General features: G+C 37.4%; 2 protein-coding genes across 3 annotated transcripts; one reads left to right on the plus strand and one right to left on the minus strand.

Annotated features, from left to right (window-relative positions):
- The first annotated feature begins 533 nt into the window (after nt 1-533).
- On the plus strand, nt 534-5,423 carry LOC113045462 (kelch-like protein 6). The gene is made up of 7 exons (XM_026205846.1): nt 534-805; nt 966-1,131; nt 2,076-2,525; nt 3,303-3,540; nt 3,667-3,869; nt 4,476-4,689; nt 4,790-5,423. The coding sequence occupies exons 1-7, from the start codon at nt 534-536 to the stop codon at nt 5,089-5,091; spliced, it is 1,845 nt and encodes a 614-aa protein (XP_026061631.1). The 3' UTR covers nt 5,092-5,423.
- A 789-nt stretch (nt 5,424-6,212) lies between these two features.
- LOC113045463 (cyclin-L1-like) lies at nt 6,213-11,311 on the minus strand. 2 transcript variants are annotated; one of them, XM_026205848.1, is made up of 11 exons: nt 10,988-11,311; nt 10,641-10,715; nt 10,448-10,557; nt 9,985-10,102; nt 9,814-9,878; nt 8,668-8,767; nt 8,484-8,588; nt 8,244-8,385; nt 8,052-8,151; nt 7,091-7,186; nt 6,213-6,974 (listed from the first exon to the last, which is right to left on the minus strand). In XM_026205848.1, the coding sequence occupies exons 1-11, from the start codon at nt 11,225-11,227 to the stop codon at nt 6,632-6,634; spliced, it is 1,494 nt and encodes a 497-aa protein (XP_026061633.1). In that variant the 5' UTR covers nt 11,228-11,311; the 3' UTR covers nt 6,213-6,631. The 2 variants fall into 2 exon arrangements, with proteins under 2 accessions (XP_026061633.1, XP_026061632.1); XM_026205847.1 differs by having other exon boundaries at nt 7,091-7,189.
- Nucleotides 11,312-16,965: the final 5,654 nt, after the last annotated feature.

Raw genomic sequence — 16,965 nt, forward strand, 5'->3', positions numbered from 1 at the left:
TTTCATTTCTAGAGCTTGCATCATTCTGTTATGACTCTTAAATGACATAGTTGACTACAGTACTTGATGAAATCTAAATGAAATTCACATTAATATCACTGAATTCTATTTGGTCAGACTGTAGTGTTTAATAATCTCTATAATTGAAAAGGATGTCTCTTCATTCTTTTTCTATTTTTTTATTTATTTTTTATCAGAAGGTATAATTAAGACACTTCTTTATTTTTGATGAAGCTGTGATGTCTGACGAATAGCCTGAGCATGTGAAATTATTTCCTCTAAAAATACAGTTTTTAGTTTACAGGTAGCAAAGAAGAATAGCAATAAATTAAATGACTCGAGAAGTTGCAAAACCAAATTTTAGAGTCCTCGCTCACACTTCCTCTTTGTAGTCCGCTTTGAAAACAGGAAGTTTTGAGTGTTGGGAAAGAACAGTTCAGCTTTCGGCTCTAGTGTTTCGCCAATATCTAGACATCACATGGTGTTGAACTTGATTCAGAGTAGGAATCTGGAACTTTTTGGGTCTCCAGATCATGGCTGACACTTTAGAGAATAACTCTGAGTGCCCTCCATCTGCCAAGAGTGAAGCTTCAGCAGGCGGTCTGAGCATGCTAGAGAGCTCGGTGCAAGAGAACCGACCAGATGGGCAGGTCGTGTTTGAAGACTCTGTGTTTGCTGGTTATTTGCAGGATGGACTACACAGTCTCCGGCTCGAGGACAGCTTAACCGACGTCAGCCTCCACGTACAGGGTCAGAGCTTCCAGTGCCATCGAGTGGTACTTGCTGCAGCCAGTCATTATTTCAGGTTAGCCAGTAGCACATTCACATCTGAAGAAGAGCTTGCTTGTTTCATGTAACATTTATTTTTATTGGAAAAAAAATTGTAAGAGAGCAGTGATTTAATTTTAGATACCATTTAAGTTAATATAAATATTAATATAATTTTAAATTCATATATTTTACAGAGCAATGTTTTGTAATGACTTGAGAGAAAAACACGAAGAAAGCGTAAATATTAAAGGCACTGATGCAGACACCATGGGAATCCTGTTAGAATACACTTACACCAGCAAAGTCATCATAACCAAGGACAATGTTCAGAGAATGCTTGAGGCAGCCAGTCTATTTCAGGTTTGTAATATCAGCTTTATATCAAACTTTTCGTTTATGGGCAATATTTGGACTTTTAACCAGCAGAGCGTCTAGTATGATGAAATAGCCGTTATGTAAAGCGGTCTCTGTCGAGTATGATAGTTTAATTTTTCAGCAGGATGTTTTTGCTAGGTACACAAGACAGCTTTCACTTCCCCAGTGGTACATCTGTGGTATTTTTGCTGTGTTTGTTTATTTTTGTTGGAGGTAAGAACATCAAAATCACCTCAACATAACAGGGAAGTGAAAGTGTATATAATTTACAGTGGGGATATTTTTTTTTATAACAGTCAGTTGTAGTAGTCACATCTGGGTTAAGGTACTGTAGCTGGGTGGGGTCACGTGTTTGCTAAATATAGTTCATGTAGCTTATATATATCAAATCATAAACTTTTAAGTATAATCATAATAACAATACATGTTTTGCCAAGGCCAAATATGTTATCAGGCTGTTTCACATGATTAAAGCATATATAGCACATTTTAAAACAATTTTACAGTAGATATATACTGTATATATACACAACTCTTTTAAAGTTTGGTGTCTGTAGGATACTTTATTGACAGAGGATGTCTTTTGTGCTCACAAATGCTGTTATATATGATCAAAATACTGTAACAACATTATTACAATTTAAAGTGACTTTGTAACTTATTCCTGTGATGCAAACCAAATGCCACTTGTTCCTTCAGAAACTATTTTAATATGCTGATTTGGCACTCAAAAACATTTAATATAAACACTTTTTTTTTAGGATTGTAAATTTCTGTAAAATTTTAATACTGTCACTTTTGAACAATGTAATGCATTTTTGTTGCATAAAAGTATGCATTTATTTATTTTTTAATCCCTAAATGGCTAAATGCAAAGCCTGAAAAACTGAATGCTCTGTTATGACCTCAAATCTAATCTATGTTTGCAGTTTCCGCGTATAGTGGATGCCTGTGCCAGTTACTTAGCAAAAGCCCTTCACCCGGAAAACTGTGTGGGAATCCTACATCTAGCTGATGTTCATTCGCTGGAGACTTTGAAAGCCCAAGTTTACTCCTATATTATCCAAAACTTCTCTCAAGTGGTGGACCATGATGAGATCCTTGAGCTTCCTGCAGATGTGTTGGTCAGTCTGCTCCAGCATGATGACTTGGGGGTAACAGAAGAGGAGCAGGTGTTTGAGGTGGTTATGCGTTGGCTGAGGGCCGGACAGGATGAAAGATTAGCTCAGCTGCCCCGTGTCCTCACACATGTGAGGCTGCCCTTATTGGACCCATGGTACTTTGTAGAGAGGGTGGAAGGAGACCCTCTGATCCGCCAGTGTGCCGAGGTGTTCCCACTGCTGCAGGAGGCCCGGGTTTATCATCTCTCAGGCAAAGAGGTCAGTTTTACAAAGGTGACCTTTCTTAATTCCTGATGTCATGTTGAAGTGGTCACAAGACATTCAAATACAGGAAGCGAAATCCAAGCTTAGGAATTTTTACCATGCGTCATAATGACATGACAAGCTTTCTATTTGGAGGAAGTGTATTCATAACGTCCACTTTGCTTACTTTTGAAAGAGACTGTCTGTAAGGGAATGCTGTAAATTATACAGGGAACTTTCCAACTTTGACCATTGCAAAAAAATTATATGGAAATTATATTATTCACAAACCCTTCAGTGATTAAACTATGGGAGCTAATTTCTGGCACAGAATAAATAATAATAAAAGTCAGTAATTCCGACTTTTCTCACAAACATAGCTTGAGTTCATTTATTGCAGGTCTGAATTTCAAAAGGTAAACAATGAATTCTGACTTTGAATGCTGGTAACCAGGGGCGCTGGACTGGGGGTAAAGCCAGTACTGATTACCAGGGCCCCAAAGGAAGAGAGGGCCCTTGAAAAGTCTGGAATATATATTTTCAAGGGGAGGGGGGCCCATTAGGACTGCCTATGCATAGGGCCCGGGATCTTGTGCAGCGCCCCTTCTGGTAACCAAACTGTTGACGGTAGCCACTGTCTTCAATTGTTGTTGTTGTTTTTTTGTTTTTTTTTCATACTGTGGAAGTCAATGGCTACCATCAACTGTTTGATTACCAACATTCTTTAAGACGTTTTCTTTTGTGTTCAACAGAACAAAGACATTTAGACATTTTTGTGTAACTGGTTTATAGGTGATCTCAGAGCGCACCAAACCTAGAGTGCGGGAGTTCCAGTCTGAGGTGTTTATGATCATTGGAGGATGCACAAAGGATGAGAAGTTTGTTTCTGAGGTGACCTGTCTGGACCCACTACGCAGGAGTCGCTTAGAGGTGGCAAAACTGCCCAACACCGACATGGAATCTGAGAATGAAAATAAGAAGTGGGTGGAGTTTGCATGTGTCACCTTCAGAAATGAAGTCTACATATCGGGTGAGCATCAGTACATCACACTGACACACTGAGATAGAGATAAAGTGACAGTAACTATGTATTCTGTTTATTTGCATGGACGCTGATGTGCAAGATCAAAGAAATGTGTTTTTATGTTTAAAACAGGTGGCAAGGAAACATTGCATGATGTGTGGAAGTATAATGCATCGCTAAACAAATGGATCCAGATAGAGTATCTCAACACAGGCCGCTGGAGACACAAGATGGCAGTTGTTGGAGGAAAAGTGTATGTTTTAGGTGGCTTTGATGGAACCCAAAGATTGAACAGTGTTGAAGCCTACGATCCATTTCACAACTGCTGGACAGAGGTGAGTCCCGTAAATATCTGGTATCCGCTATAGAAACTTTGGGCCCTTTGCAGTCCCCACAGTCAAAAATAAAATGAAATAAAATTAATAAAAAATGAGAGAGAGAGATATAATTACCTTTTTCGTTTTCTGTTAACAAATATCTTATTGAAAGAGTGTTTGTTTGTTAAAAACATCTGTGAAGTACAGGTATGAAAAATGTATAATAATGAAAATATGTATTGAAAATATTTATTGTAAACTATGACACAGTACCATTTAAAAGTTTGGGGTAAGAAAAAAAAGAATAAAAAAGGAAATAATACATTTATTCAGCAAAGATGCATTAAATGGGTCAAAGGTGACATTTATAATATTACAAAAGATTTTGACATTTATAATAATGAGAACCATTATAAATAATTGAGCACCAAATCATGTTCAGTTAAGACTGGCGTAATGGCTGCTGAAATTTCTGTTGAAAAATTTCCTCCCATTTTCCACTTGTCTCTCACATTAAAATGTTGAAATCAGCACCTTTAATAATTTTCTGTGCCTTTACAGTATTTAATCTGATTATATATTTTGATTACAATTCACAATTTAATATTTTTATCCACCTTTCAGGCAGCACCGCTCATGCTGAGCGTAAGCTCCTTCTCTGCTGCCAGCTATGACAAATACATCTTTGTGATAGGTGGAGGCCCCAATGGCAAACTAGCCACGAACAACATGCAGTGCTTTGATTCCCTGTCAAACAAATGGAGTTTAAAATGCCCGATGCCAACCGAGGCCAAATGCACTAACGCAGTGACCTTTAAGGACGCCATTTTTGTTGTTGGTTTGTGCCATTTTTTTTTTTGCTTAAATGAAACAAACCACTCACCACAGATAACCGCCTTGCTCTGATGATTAAATGTGTATTTTCCTCTCAAATAAAGGTGGTGCGATGAAGGCCTTGTATTCCTACAGTCCTCTGGAAGACTCCTGGACGCTCATAATCCAGCTGGGTTGTGAGAGGGCCAGCTGTGGCATTGCTGCCTGCAATAACAAGCTCTTCATTACTGGTGGTCGTGATGACAAGAACGAAGTGATAGCTACTGTTCTCTGCTGGAACCCAGTGAAAAACAAGTTGACTGAGGAGTGTGTGCTTCCACGTGGAGTATCCCACCATGGCAGTGTGACTCTCAGGAAGTCCTACACACATATACGCAGGATAAATCCTGGAACAGTCACCGGATGACAAATTCAGCCGCCTCAGAGACTGCAATTTTATTTTACTACATGTTTTTCCTTTATATATGAGTTGTTTCAGGCCAATTCGATCAAGTCTAAGCATTATAACAGTGTCCTCTGTGATATTGAAAGTGCTTTCTTTTTACATTTAACTGTGCTGTTGGATACACAACTGCACCAAAGTGTTACCGATGTGTTCAATTTGACAATGTGAAATAATACACATTTACCGTACAACATTAATATTTATTCTGTAGCACTTCACAATAATATAAAATTTGTTAATATTGACACAATCAGTATCATGAACACAATAAAATATTTTGGACAAAATCAAAATTCACTGTTTACAGCTTATTGTGAACAATTAATTTATGATTCTAATTTATTAAAGTCATTTTTGACCATGTAAATTTCAAACAAATGTAACTCAGTCTTCAGGTAAAATGACATACTTTTGATATGTGCAAGATTTGTCCAATCACCTTTTTCTTGCAAGCTCTATTCTATGAATAGAACAATAACTAAAAGTTCCCACCTTAGATTTAGGTTTTAATCATGTTTTATCAAGATATACTTATCACTACTTCCATTAAATCATGACTTTAATGTGTTAGTCATGAACGAACATGAATAACACTAGTACATTCATAAACATTTTCCTAGATAAATAAATGCTAGTTCACTTAACCCAAGTTACCATTTATTCTGCTCATGTGGTCAAGATATAAAACCAGCTACTATCAGCTGAAAACACCAGCAGCTTTGTGAAAAGATCCAAGGAGTGTTTTGTTTTCTGCAGTTTTATCTCATTAATTTAAAGTAACTTAAAGGGAATGTTCACCCGAAAATGTTAATTGTCATTAATTACTAAGCCTCACGTCGTTCCAAACCCTTAAGACCTTGGTTCGTGTTCGGAGCACTATTTTTTTTTTTTTTAATGAAATCTATATAGAGCAAGACATCAGTGGTTCTACCGTAATTGTCTGAAGCTACAAGAATACTTTTTGTGTAAAGAAAAAAAAAAAAACTAACTAAAATTATGATTTTAGTCAAGTAAGACATGAGTAATGACAATTTTCATTTTTGGGTGAACTAATCCTTTAATAAACACCATATACAGTAAAATAAAGGATCTCATAATTCATTTTTATTTGGTCAAGAGAGATGAATACAAAGAAGTTGTCATAAAAATAAGCTTTATTTGTACAGTCCACAAAAACAGCTGTGCATTTAGAAAATATTTATCACACACAGGTCCTGTCTGTTCTTTCCTGTGCAACTGTGATCCCTGATATAGGCAGATTTATAGCAGTCTGTCGATCACTTTCAAGTTTAACATAAAACACAATTGTCAAATATATAAAAGGCACCACTACCTTGCCTAACCGAACACTATCTGAGCCAATCAGATGCAAGAACAAAAACATTAAGAGGACATCCACTTCTTAACAAGGTTAAATGAGGAAACATTGCATGAAGCAAGCAAGTCCATTTGTCCAATGCCATCGCAGTTCCCTCAATTTCATTCAGCAGTGCCACATGTCTCATCTTCTGTGTCTGCTGTGGCTGTGTCCAGAATGTGACCTGCTCTGATGCTTGCTTCGTCTGTGATCATGTGACCTGTCACGGTCTTGATCACGATGGTCCCAGTGGTGACCCCGATCGTGCTTGTGTTTCACATAGTCACGGTCACGGGCTTGTTTGTGGGAATTGCTGTGAGATGGGCTCCGCGATCTCCTCCGTTTGTTGCTGTGCCGACTAGACTCACTTAGTCCGTCTCGCTCCGTCCTGAGCTGCTTGATCGGTGAAGCTCTGCGACCTTTGTGTGGCCGTGGCGATGGACTGTGGCTGCTCTGAGAGCTGTACGTTCCCGAGTGGCTCCTCTGACTACAGATAAGAGAGCAGCATGTCAGCAGCAGAAAAAGCTAATCTATTTTAAACATCAACCTGGTGTACATGTATGAAATATATTACTTGAAGTGAAAGAGTATGTTGAAACTTACTGTCTGTGTGGAGAACGGGATGGCGAGCCAGATCGTGAGCGAGACCGGCTGTGTTTCTTGCCATTCTGAAACACTTTGCTCTCCTCTTTTTTCATGCTGCTATACAAGAAAGATAAAACAAGCAAAAAACAGTAATCAATATAGTATAGTACAGAACAACAAAACAGCAGTGTTGCTAAAAGTTCAATAGAAAAAAAGGATTTACTTTTTTTGTTCCATTAGCTACTAATAAAAAATGTTGTGCATTATGACCATATAAAATAATAAATAACGCTAAATTAATTCCACAATATAGTTGTTTTTGTTTGAAATTTACCAGAAAATTTTAGCAATAAAAAGCTTCGCATTGCATTGCAATAGCATTGCATTCAAAAGTAAAAATTTACCTCATTTTATTTTTTTTACCCCAAAATGCAAAATTACTCTTGAATAATAGAATTTGGCATCAGTACAGAAACCGCTTTAATACAACAGTTAAAAGAAACAGGAATAATTTCAGAATTTTTTTTAAAAGCGAATATGCAAAAATAACTGATAACACCATCTCTTATCAAAAGACAAATCTAATGTTTGGTATACCCACATTTCACACAGTATATATAGTCTAGTATAGTCTAGTGTTGTCAAAAGTATCAATTGTGATTTTTTTTTTACAATGAAAGCCGCGTTTGTCAGTGGATCCGTTTGTGTCTTTCAAACGCTCCGGTGTGCTTCTGTGCAAGTGCTCGGTGAAGAGCGTGGAGGCATGATCATCATAGCCAAACACAATCATATCTGTTCAGTTATATCTCATAAATCAGCTGCATTTAAGAATCCGCTCAACAGCGCTCAAAATCATTTTTCAATTTCAGTACAGCCTTGTATCATGGTCGGTACTTTTGAAAACACTAAGACTTTCTCATTGCCCAGCACAAATACAAAAAAATAATAACTGGTTTAGGCGCTGTATTTGAAAACGTACCCATTTAAGGGGCTTTTTGGAAACAACAGCCTCTTCTCAGACTCCTTCACTAGTTTAGAGTTTGCCAATTTTTCTTCCACCTTCACTTCTCGTGGAGAAGCTGGAAAAGGAAAACATTTTAGCTGCCTGTGAACTGACAAGTACTTGCAAACAGCTTGCTTCGTAAGTAAAAGCAAACAAACAAAAACGTACAGGGTTTTGATGCTGGGGAAAATCCACCAATGGCAGCAAGAGCTGGCGTGCCACCGGGATTCAGTCCTTTGGCTTTTAGTCTTGCCTCTTCCAGGGCCACCTTCCTCTTTTCCACCTGTTTTTCAAGCTGTTCTCTGTTAGGCTGAGAGATGGATGGAGTATTAACAACAGCATGAAGTAACAACAATTAGTAGAAACAGATTGTCAAAGTAATGTCCCAAGCAAATCAACAAACTCTACCTTTTCTCTAGAATAAAGCTTCATCGTGCTAATACAGATTTCTTTGATGTCCTCCTTAGAAGCGCCAAAAACAAGATACCAGTACGGCTTGGAAGGAAGAGGAATCTGAAGACAACAGAAAAAGACCTAATGAAATAAAAAGAATGAAATCGATAAAGATACACAGATAAATCTAAAGATGTACCTGAAGTACTCGAGCAGCGAGGTAAATACAGGCACACGCAATGGTCTCAGGTTCAAACCGCACAAATACATTGGTTCTGAGGGCATCATTCATATAATTCCTGAAACACATAAAGAAACACCTATGCAACACCTGCCATGCTCTCGCTCTCCCTCATATGGCTTCTGGAGACTCTTAACTTCATGTCCTTTCCCTCACTTTTTAAATGTAGCAAAGATGGTGGCAATACTAGAATCTTAAATTTGAATGACATAACTACCTGAAGAACAACCAAAGTGAATGTGTTTTGCGAAATCGAAATCTTTCAAACCCCATATCAAAAAGTTGTGAGGAGAGGCAAGAATCACTTCAAGGTGGATTATCAGGGACAACTTACTGTAACAAAATTCACATGAACATGATTCATATGAAAAAAGGAACATACCGTTTTCACTGCTAAAAAAAAAAAAAAATTTTGGATTTAGAGAGCATAAAGTGCATAACTAAGAACTAGCACTCAAGCTCAATGTGAGAAAAAAAGAAAAAGAAAAAGCAAATCCTGGACCCCCCAGCAAAACCAAGGCCTTCCATTCAGAGAACCTCCGCTGAGAGCTCTCACTGGATTGGCTGGCAGTCTCGAAAAGGCCAGCCAATGAGGTGCGAGGGGCTCCTGGGTCTTGTGCCTGAGGAGTTCGGGTGTTTTCTGTGACACTTACCACCATGGGCTACCCTTTAATCAAAGAGTAGAGAAAGGACAAAGTTAAACAGAGCTCTCCAAAAGCCTTAACCTCAATGATGTGCATGAAATCACCAAACATGTGACGTACAGAACACTCCTGCATTTTTATTACCAAAAAAAAAAAAATGTGATGCCAGAATGATGTGAACCTATCTTACCTTAAGGAATACCAAGCTACAAATGCAATTCATGCTTTTTAATGCAGTGTTTGCACTAGTTCCTGTTCATACTTAGTACCATAGTACTTGGTAGATAAGTACCAAGATCTTTCAAACAAGTTCAAGGTCTTATCAGCAAATGTTACTAGTGGAAACACGGCATGAGTCCAACCATAAACCTGAGGCAATGTCTCCTCTATAAGGGGAAGAAATTCCAAGTCATAATTTATATGGCATTTTTATGACATCCAAAAACATAAACAAACTTACCATGCTGTTTGAACCAGCATCTGATTCTTCTCACATTCAAGAACTTGTAGGTACATGACTATAATCTGAAAGTTAAAAACTGAAAATTAATTATGGACACTAGCAGGATTTTCAAACACAAAAATGGATCACAGCAGCAAAATATATTCTGGATAGCAATTGAAAACTTACCTTGTGTGGATGTTTGACATGAACACAGAAGCCCAGTTCCTTGAGGACACGGCGCTCCGCTTTGATCAGTTGGTTCTTGGTGTTAATGTAGTTTTGATCAAGGACAAGAGGGGTGCTCCTGGTTCAACACGAAAAGCAAAAATGTCCTTTGTAAATATATGTTGGACATGATATATTATTAGAAAAACTACATTTCTATGGTCTATGTTCTCTGATTTACTTCAAATTCTTTTCACAGATGATACAGGTTTAAAAAAAAAAAGTCAATAAAACCATTTAAAAAATTTGGTAAATGTTTTAAAGTAAACAAATCATCATTATAAAAATTCTTACATAAATGTAAGCTAAACACCAAGTAATTAATGGCTATTGAATTCTACAGGGATTTAGCTACTAAATTTCATGGTTTTCATGCTAAATGATTAACCCTTTAACTAAGAATAAAAACCCATAATTGACTTACTTTTTGCCCTTTCCTTGATTTAAGTGATGGAAAACATTGATCACATCCCTCACTCTTCTCGGCGATTCCTCGATCTTTGAGGCCAAGTTGACGCAGGCCATGGCAACAATCTGATTTAAAGTGACAACCACAATTATTTTCATTATCTGGTGTTTTAATCATTTTCTTTTTCCATTTTGTATGTCTGACTTACCTCAAAGCTGTGCTTGATGAAGGACTTCGAGTAAAAGAATCGTTGAAAAAGGACTTGTCCGGTCGCCATTGCCACCTATTCAAATGAACAAAGAGAAAACATCAAAAACAACGTTTATGTCACTTGACTTACATGAAAACAGCACATGGTTGTTAAACAGTTAAAAGTATACAACAAATAATCTGTTTTAAAAACATTCCAAAATATATTTGCCCGGCTTACATCAGCTGAAGGAAGACAAAAGGCCGCCGGTTTGAAGTGTCTTATACGTTAGCTTAAGATCATTAGAAATTAAATTCTAACATACTGTCGGACTAATTCACATATACATTCACATTTATAGTAACCTGTGGCAGACGCAGAAGAATCCCGGCGGCCTGGATGAGCTCGCAGCCCAGGATCCTTAGGTCTGTCTCAGTCTCATGACCGAGGCCATCCAGCATGGACGGGGTCGTGGAGAGCGTCTCCTCGGGTACTAACGAGCTATCGATGGCCAGAAACACCTCCGAATACACTTTATCGCCGATAAGTATGCCTTGGCTGTTCGGTGGAGTGTTTATATGAGGAGATAAAACACCCAGAGACATCGTGATCTGGTAAATCGGTTTCACAAAATGTAGACCTTTCGTCCGCCAGGCGGAAATGGCAACGTTTCGTGATTGACGCAATAGAACAACGGACGTGACGTCAGTGACTCTGCTGGATGGGTGAATTCTCGTAGAATACCGCGATATTGTGTTAGTGCGCCGTGTGGGTCGTGCTGTTCTTTAAATTTTAGATAGTACATTTTGTAATTATAATATATACGTTCGTAAAACTGTTAACTCTCTGTGGCCTATTTCATTTTCACAAATGTAAAGTTACCGAAGCTGCTAAAACTACTGTATTGATGGAAATAAAATAGTGACTTTTATTTAAGGGTTGCCCCCTGTGTATTCTTTTAAGCTTACATTTTGTGCAATTTTTCATTTAAATTATTTTTTATTGTAATTTATTTACGATTAATTAATTTAAGATTTTTATTTATTAGTTTTTTTTCTGTTTACATTAATTTTTATTATTCTTTATGTATTTATTGTTTTGTATTCTGGTTATGTATTAACCTTATTGCTTTGTATCCCCTGTGAATTATATATATATGTATATATACAGTACAGACAAAAAGTTTGGACACACCTTCTCATTCAAAGAGTTTTCTTTATTTTCATGACTATGAAAATTGTAGCGTCACACTGAAGGCATCAAGGGCTATTTGACCAAGAAGGAGAGTGAAGGGGTGCTGCGCCAGATGACCTGGCCTCCACAGTCACCGGACCTGAACCCAATCGAGATGGTTTAGGGGTGAGCTGGACCGCAGACAGAAGGCAAAAGGGCCAACAAGTGCTAAGCATCTCTCGGGGAACTCCTTCAAGACAGTTGGAAGACCATTTCAGGTGACTACCTCTTGAAGCTCATCAAGAGAATGCCAAGAGTGTGCAAAGCAGTAATCAAAGCAAAAGGTGGCTACTTTGAAGAACCTAGAGTATGACATATTTTCAGTTGTTTCACACTTTTTTGTTATGTATATAATTCCATATATAATTCCACATGTGTTAATTCATAGTTTTGATGCCTTCAGTGTGAATCTACAATTTTCATAGTCATGAAAATAAAGAAAACTCTTTGAATGAGAAGGTGTGTCTAAACGTTTGGTCTGTACTATATATATAGATGTGTGTATACACACATTTGTGTAATAATGAAAAGAAATGGAATAAAACAACTTTATGCCACCGTAGAACAACATGATGGATGGATGGATGGATGGATGGATGGATGGATGGATGGATGGATGGATGGATGGATGGATGGATGGATGGATGGATGGATGGATGGATGGATAGATAGATAGATAGATAGATAGATAGATAGATAGATAGATAGATAGAAAAAAGTACAAAGTCAGATTTCTTGCTATGCCATGCTGTGCACCAGGTCCCTGCAGGGATGTGCTGTGTTGCCAAGTACCAAAGTAATCACATCATCATGTTTGAGACCTACACCACGGTGAGGGGCTCATTACTGAAACTGTTGAGACAGCTTACAGAGGGGATGTGATATGCCTAAACACTTGGTCAACAAGACATAGAGATAGTTGTTGACTTGAGGAAATCTTGTGCTTCCCTCTTCATATCAAAAACACCATTAGTTACATACCCAGGAGGAAAAAAAATTGACTTGTATAATAAAAAAAAATTAAACTGCAATAAAGTATGATACTTCTATTTGCCTTTTCTTTTTAACATAATAATTTCCCATTCAACATACTGTTTTAAAATATACTGATACTTAAGATTACGGATACAGGATAATTTGGTAGCCTACTCTTTGTGAACAGAAAACTGTGATGAACTTTTCCTCTTTAATGTCTTCATCAGCACTGATTATACTAATTGGCTACATTTGCTGAGAGGGTAAATGATAGCCTCTGTCTTTGCTGTGCACCAAGCAAGAAGTAGGAGAGATGCCAGCTGTCACTGATACTTATTTTGACCTAATTACATTAACCCCCTTGCCCCTCTCATTTATCAACCAATATCCTTATGAGATGTGTCCAAAAGAATTAAAGAACACAAGGCATTCATTAGTGTCACAGTTGATTTTCCCCAAAACACCACTGATTTCAATAAACAAATGTTTTGTAAAAGATCCAAATCCAATTTGAACTCTTATAACTGCACTTTACATAAATCTACTACTAAATAGTTAAGAGAAATTTACGGGACGGAATTAGTTTTTATAGAGAAGTTGTGCAAATGCTGTTTTCTCAGTCCAAGTAAAAACATTTTGATGTCACTGCCAGCGAACAGTAACACTTTTTTTTTTTAATCCATGTATTTTCACAGTATTCCCCCCTCTTGGCCTGTGGTTGTTTTTGTGAAAAGCACATCCCAAGTTACTGAAAGAAAGAGTAAACAAGACCTACTGTAGAGAAAATATCCTGCTGTAGCAGTTCCATTATATTCTGTGAAACTTACTTAATATAGCCTGTTTCCTGTGCATATGCATTACTATATGCATTATATCACCACAGTTATATGCATTATTTTCAAATGTTTCACTGTTGGGAGCCTTTCTCATGAGGTTTCCTCCAGGGAAGTTTCTGTGCATGCCAGCATGTCAATAAGCCATGCAAATAACACCTTGCACACAAGCTGCTTTTTCAGTTGTATAAAAGGAAGCCCCATCCCCTTTACTTCAGTTTGTTACACAATATGTTTGTGACTATGCTGTGGCTTTCAAAAAACTGAAAATTAGCTCAGTTGGACAGCCATTTAAATTACATTGTGTGTCAGTCATGCAAGTGCAAAGCGTCATATTCTCTCATACGTATAAGGTATTACTGGCAGCTGAGTAGCACTGAATAAACCAAATGTCCCAAAGGAGGAACATCTTGCAGCTTCTTCTTGCATAAATCACTCACTGAGACATTTTAATCAGGTAATTATTCATCCTTTCTGTCAGTGACTGGGGATTCATAATGTACTCCAGATTCTGCTGGTCCCTTGAATGTGGCACTGCTGGGATCTGGTTACAGAGCTGTAATGTTTCATCTCACAGGTTCAGAAAAGTACACACTGCATCTTTGCAAGGAGTGAAAATGTGAAGTTTAAAAGCAAAAATGATGTCTGTGTGTGCGCTCAATTTTCTACGAGTGCTTTATTTCACAGTGCAGGAGCTTCATAGACCCAGGAGGTACCATCATTATGAACAAAACATTCTGAGTGAAATTAATCTCTAAAACCCTTAAGTCCACAGGAAGGAAATATCATCAGCAGTACCGCACAGTTAAAAATGAACTATACAGTGTTTTATAAGGCAGGTTTGAAGTAGCCCCCAAAGATTGGGAATATAAAGTTGTCGCCTGTAGCAAGTTCGGCATGGACAGATGGGTGACGTAAATCAGCATGTTTCTTTGACTGACTTCATGGTGAATGTTCCTTTCACCAGAGAAATTTTTTGTTTCTAGACATCTCCGTCTGCCATTACCCCGTAATACTAATGGCTGCTTGTACACCAGTGAGTTTAACTGTATTCCTTTTAGAAAGCAGAGTCAGCTACATTTTCTTTTAATGCTAATTATTTCCCAAAGCATGTGGCAGTGACATAGAGCAGAGACCTGGCAACCAATGGTTAACATACAAACTGCTGTTGTATGAAACATTTTCAACCTCTCACCTCTCTGCTTTTTAAGACCTGGCCTGACGGCCTGAGGTCATTTCCCATTCCTGATTGTGTGTCAGAGGAGGGAAGCAAAGGTGTGTGTTTTTTTCCCAATTGTAATATATTATATCCCCTCTGGTATATGGTAGCCTATACACTACAGGTGCCTTGTTGCACGGTTATTGACCTTGCTGGCCCACAAACCAGCTGCATGGCTTTATTAAGAAACAGCATCACAGGACACCTGCAGAAAGTTCAGTTCCTCTATACCTCACAATCCGAAACCCATTTTTTAGAAACAGGCTAGATCTGTTGCCTGGTTCACGCTGGGTTTAATTCCCACCTCACCCCCCAGAAGGCCCAGAAGTGTAAATATTTCCATCTCCACATGTTCTCAATTTTATTCTGACTGAGAGTGTGCGGTTTTCTGAACTGAATGCCGAACCATAAGTGCAGAACAAAATCACATGTGATCACATTTTTCTGTTTCTATGTGACACATAGTATGCGGCGTGTCTGTAAATTCCCCACAAATAGTAAAAACAAGAATGGAATGAAACCCTCTGCCAGTATTGATAAATCACTGGAGGAGAGATTTCATAATTGTTCAGATTAATGATTGCTTCTTAGAATTTCTGTCTTTGTTGTTTACTGTTTTCTGACTGACTTGATGGAGATAGATCTGGCCATTATAATGAGCAGATATTTAGTAAAATCATACACATATGTGCATAGTTTACTTAATTTGAATAAGTAGTGCAGAAATATAATTTAGTACCATTTTTATTTGCTACTTAATTTTCTAATTGTGGGCCAAGTACAACAGCTAATGACAGTATGTGTGTGTGTATGTGTGAGAGAGAGAGTAGTGCATATATATATATATATATATATATATATATATATATATATATATATATATATATATATATATATATACACACACACACACACATACATACATCCATCCATACATACATATTGTCACAGTTCGGATGTCCAAGATAAACCTTTCTTTTAATAAATCCACACATAGTAAATCAGCAAGCAGGCAGGAGACACACATGGGGCAACATTCATAATACCAGACGAGGGACAACTGAACACTGAACTGGGTCACAGAACACATAAGGAATGAAAAATAAAATAACAAAACATAAGCGTGACAGATATGTTCAAAGCCACTATAACAAAACTGCAGAAATTATACATATAATCTCAAACAACTTCCAAGATTAAAAATTTTTATAAAAGCAGTATATTTTTACATTTGGGTGTCAAATAAACTATATTACTATAGCAAAGTACTTTCATTGCTTATTTTACAGTCTAAGAACAGACTGTAAAAGGTGATACTGATTAAACACTCACACATGTGCCCAGCACAAAAGTAGACACACACTAAATCAGTCTGCATTTAAACAATGCTATTTCTGTCCCTCTCATAACTGCCAGTATATTGGAAAATGAAGACACGCCTCAGACAAGGAGTATTTAACAGACGTTTGTCCTCACCTCAATAAATTTTTTGGCTGTGCTTCTAAAAACATCTCTCTGCTCATAAGCAGTGGGTGGAGCATTAATTGAAATTAGCCCTGGTCTGATGTATGGGGACAAAATTATTTCTGCTGGAAAAAGACTGAGAAAAAGACCTTTCAGACAAAAAAATTATAATAATAAATTTCAGGTGTTCAAGACACAATATTGCGTGAAGGGGGACTTTTTGGCTTTCTGTCTGTTCTTACAAAATGTAGTGAGGTCACAAATATTTCCTTCAATAGTATGAAAGCTGGAAACCAGACGATATTACTTCATTGTTTTGTATTGTATTTATTAACTTGTTTGTGGCGTTGAGAGTTTGACCTAGGGGTCTAAATAGCCATGACATAGTCATTCTCTCATTGTTTATCTTGAGATCTGCTGGTAATTTATTAATACAGTCCTTGACACAATTATTTCAATATTGTGTTGTGTAACTCAACTCCCAAGTTCTCTTTTCCCTCTATACAATATGGCGAATGAGTTAAACTTCAATCAGAGACTGATGCTCCAATGCACCCACAGTTAATATTTACACTACCTGTTAATATTTAGACAGTTGAAACCTCAGATTATGAAATGG

The sequence above is a fragment of the Carassius auratus genome, chromosome 27, assembly GCF_003368295.1.
Source record: "Carassius auratus strain Wakin chromosome 27, ASM336829v1, whole genome shotgun sequence".
Lineage (NCBI taxonomy): Eukaryota > Metazoa > Chordata > Actinopteri > Cypriniformes > Cyprinidae > Carassius > Carassius auratus.

Coding starts and splice junctions, on each gene's coding strand:
- LOC113045462 (XM_026205846.1), top strand. CDS start 534: ATGGCTGACACTTTAGAGAATAACTCTGAGTGCCCTCCATCTGCCAAG. Junction 3,541..3,666: donor AAATGAAGTCTACATATCGG/GTGAGCATCAGT, acceptor TGTTTAAAACAG/GTGGCAAGGAAACATTGCAT. Junction 3,870..4,475: donor TTCACAACTGCTGGACAGAG/GTGAGTCCCGTA, acceptor TCCACCTTTCAG/GCAGCACCGCTCATGCTGAG.
- LOC113045463 (XM_026205847.1), bottom strand. CDS start 11,227: ATGTCTCTGGGTGTTTTATCTCCTCATATAAACACTCCACCGAACAGC. Junction 10,103..10,447: donor AATCAAGGAAAGGGCAAAAA/GTAAGTCAATTA, acceptor GTGTTGAACCAG/GAGCACCCCTCTTGTCCTTG. Junction 9,879..9,984: donor ATGTCAAACATCCACACAAG/GTAAGTTTTCAA, acceptor TTTAACTTTCAG/ATTATAGTCATGTACCTACA.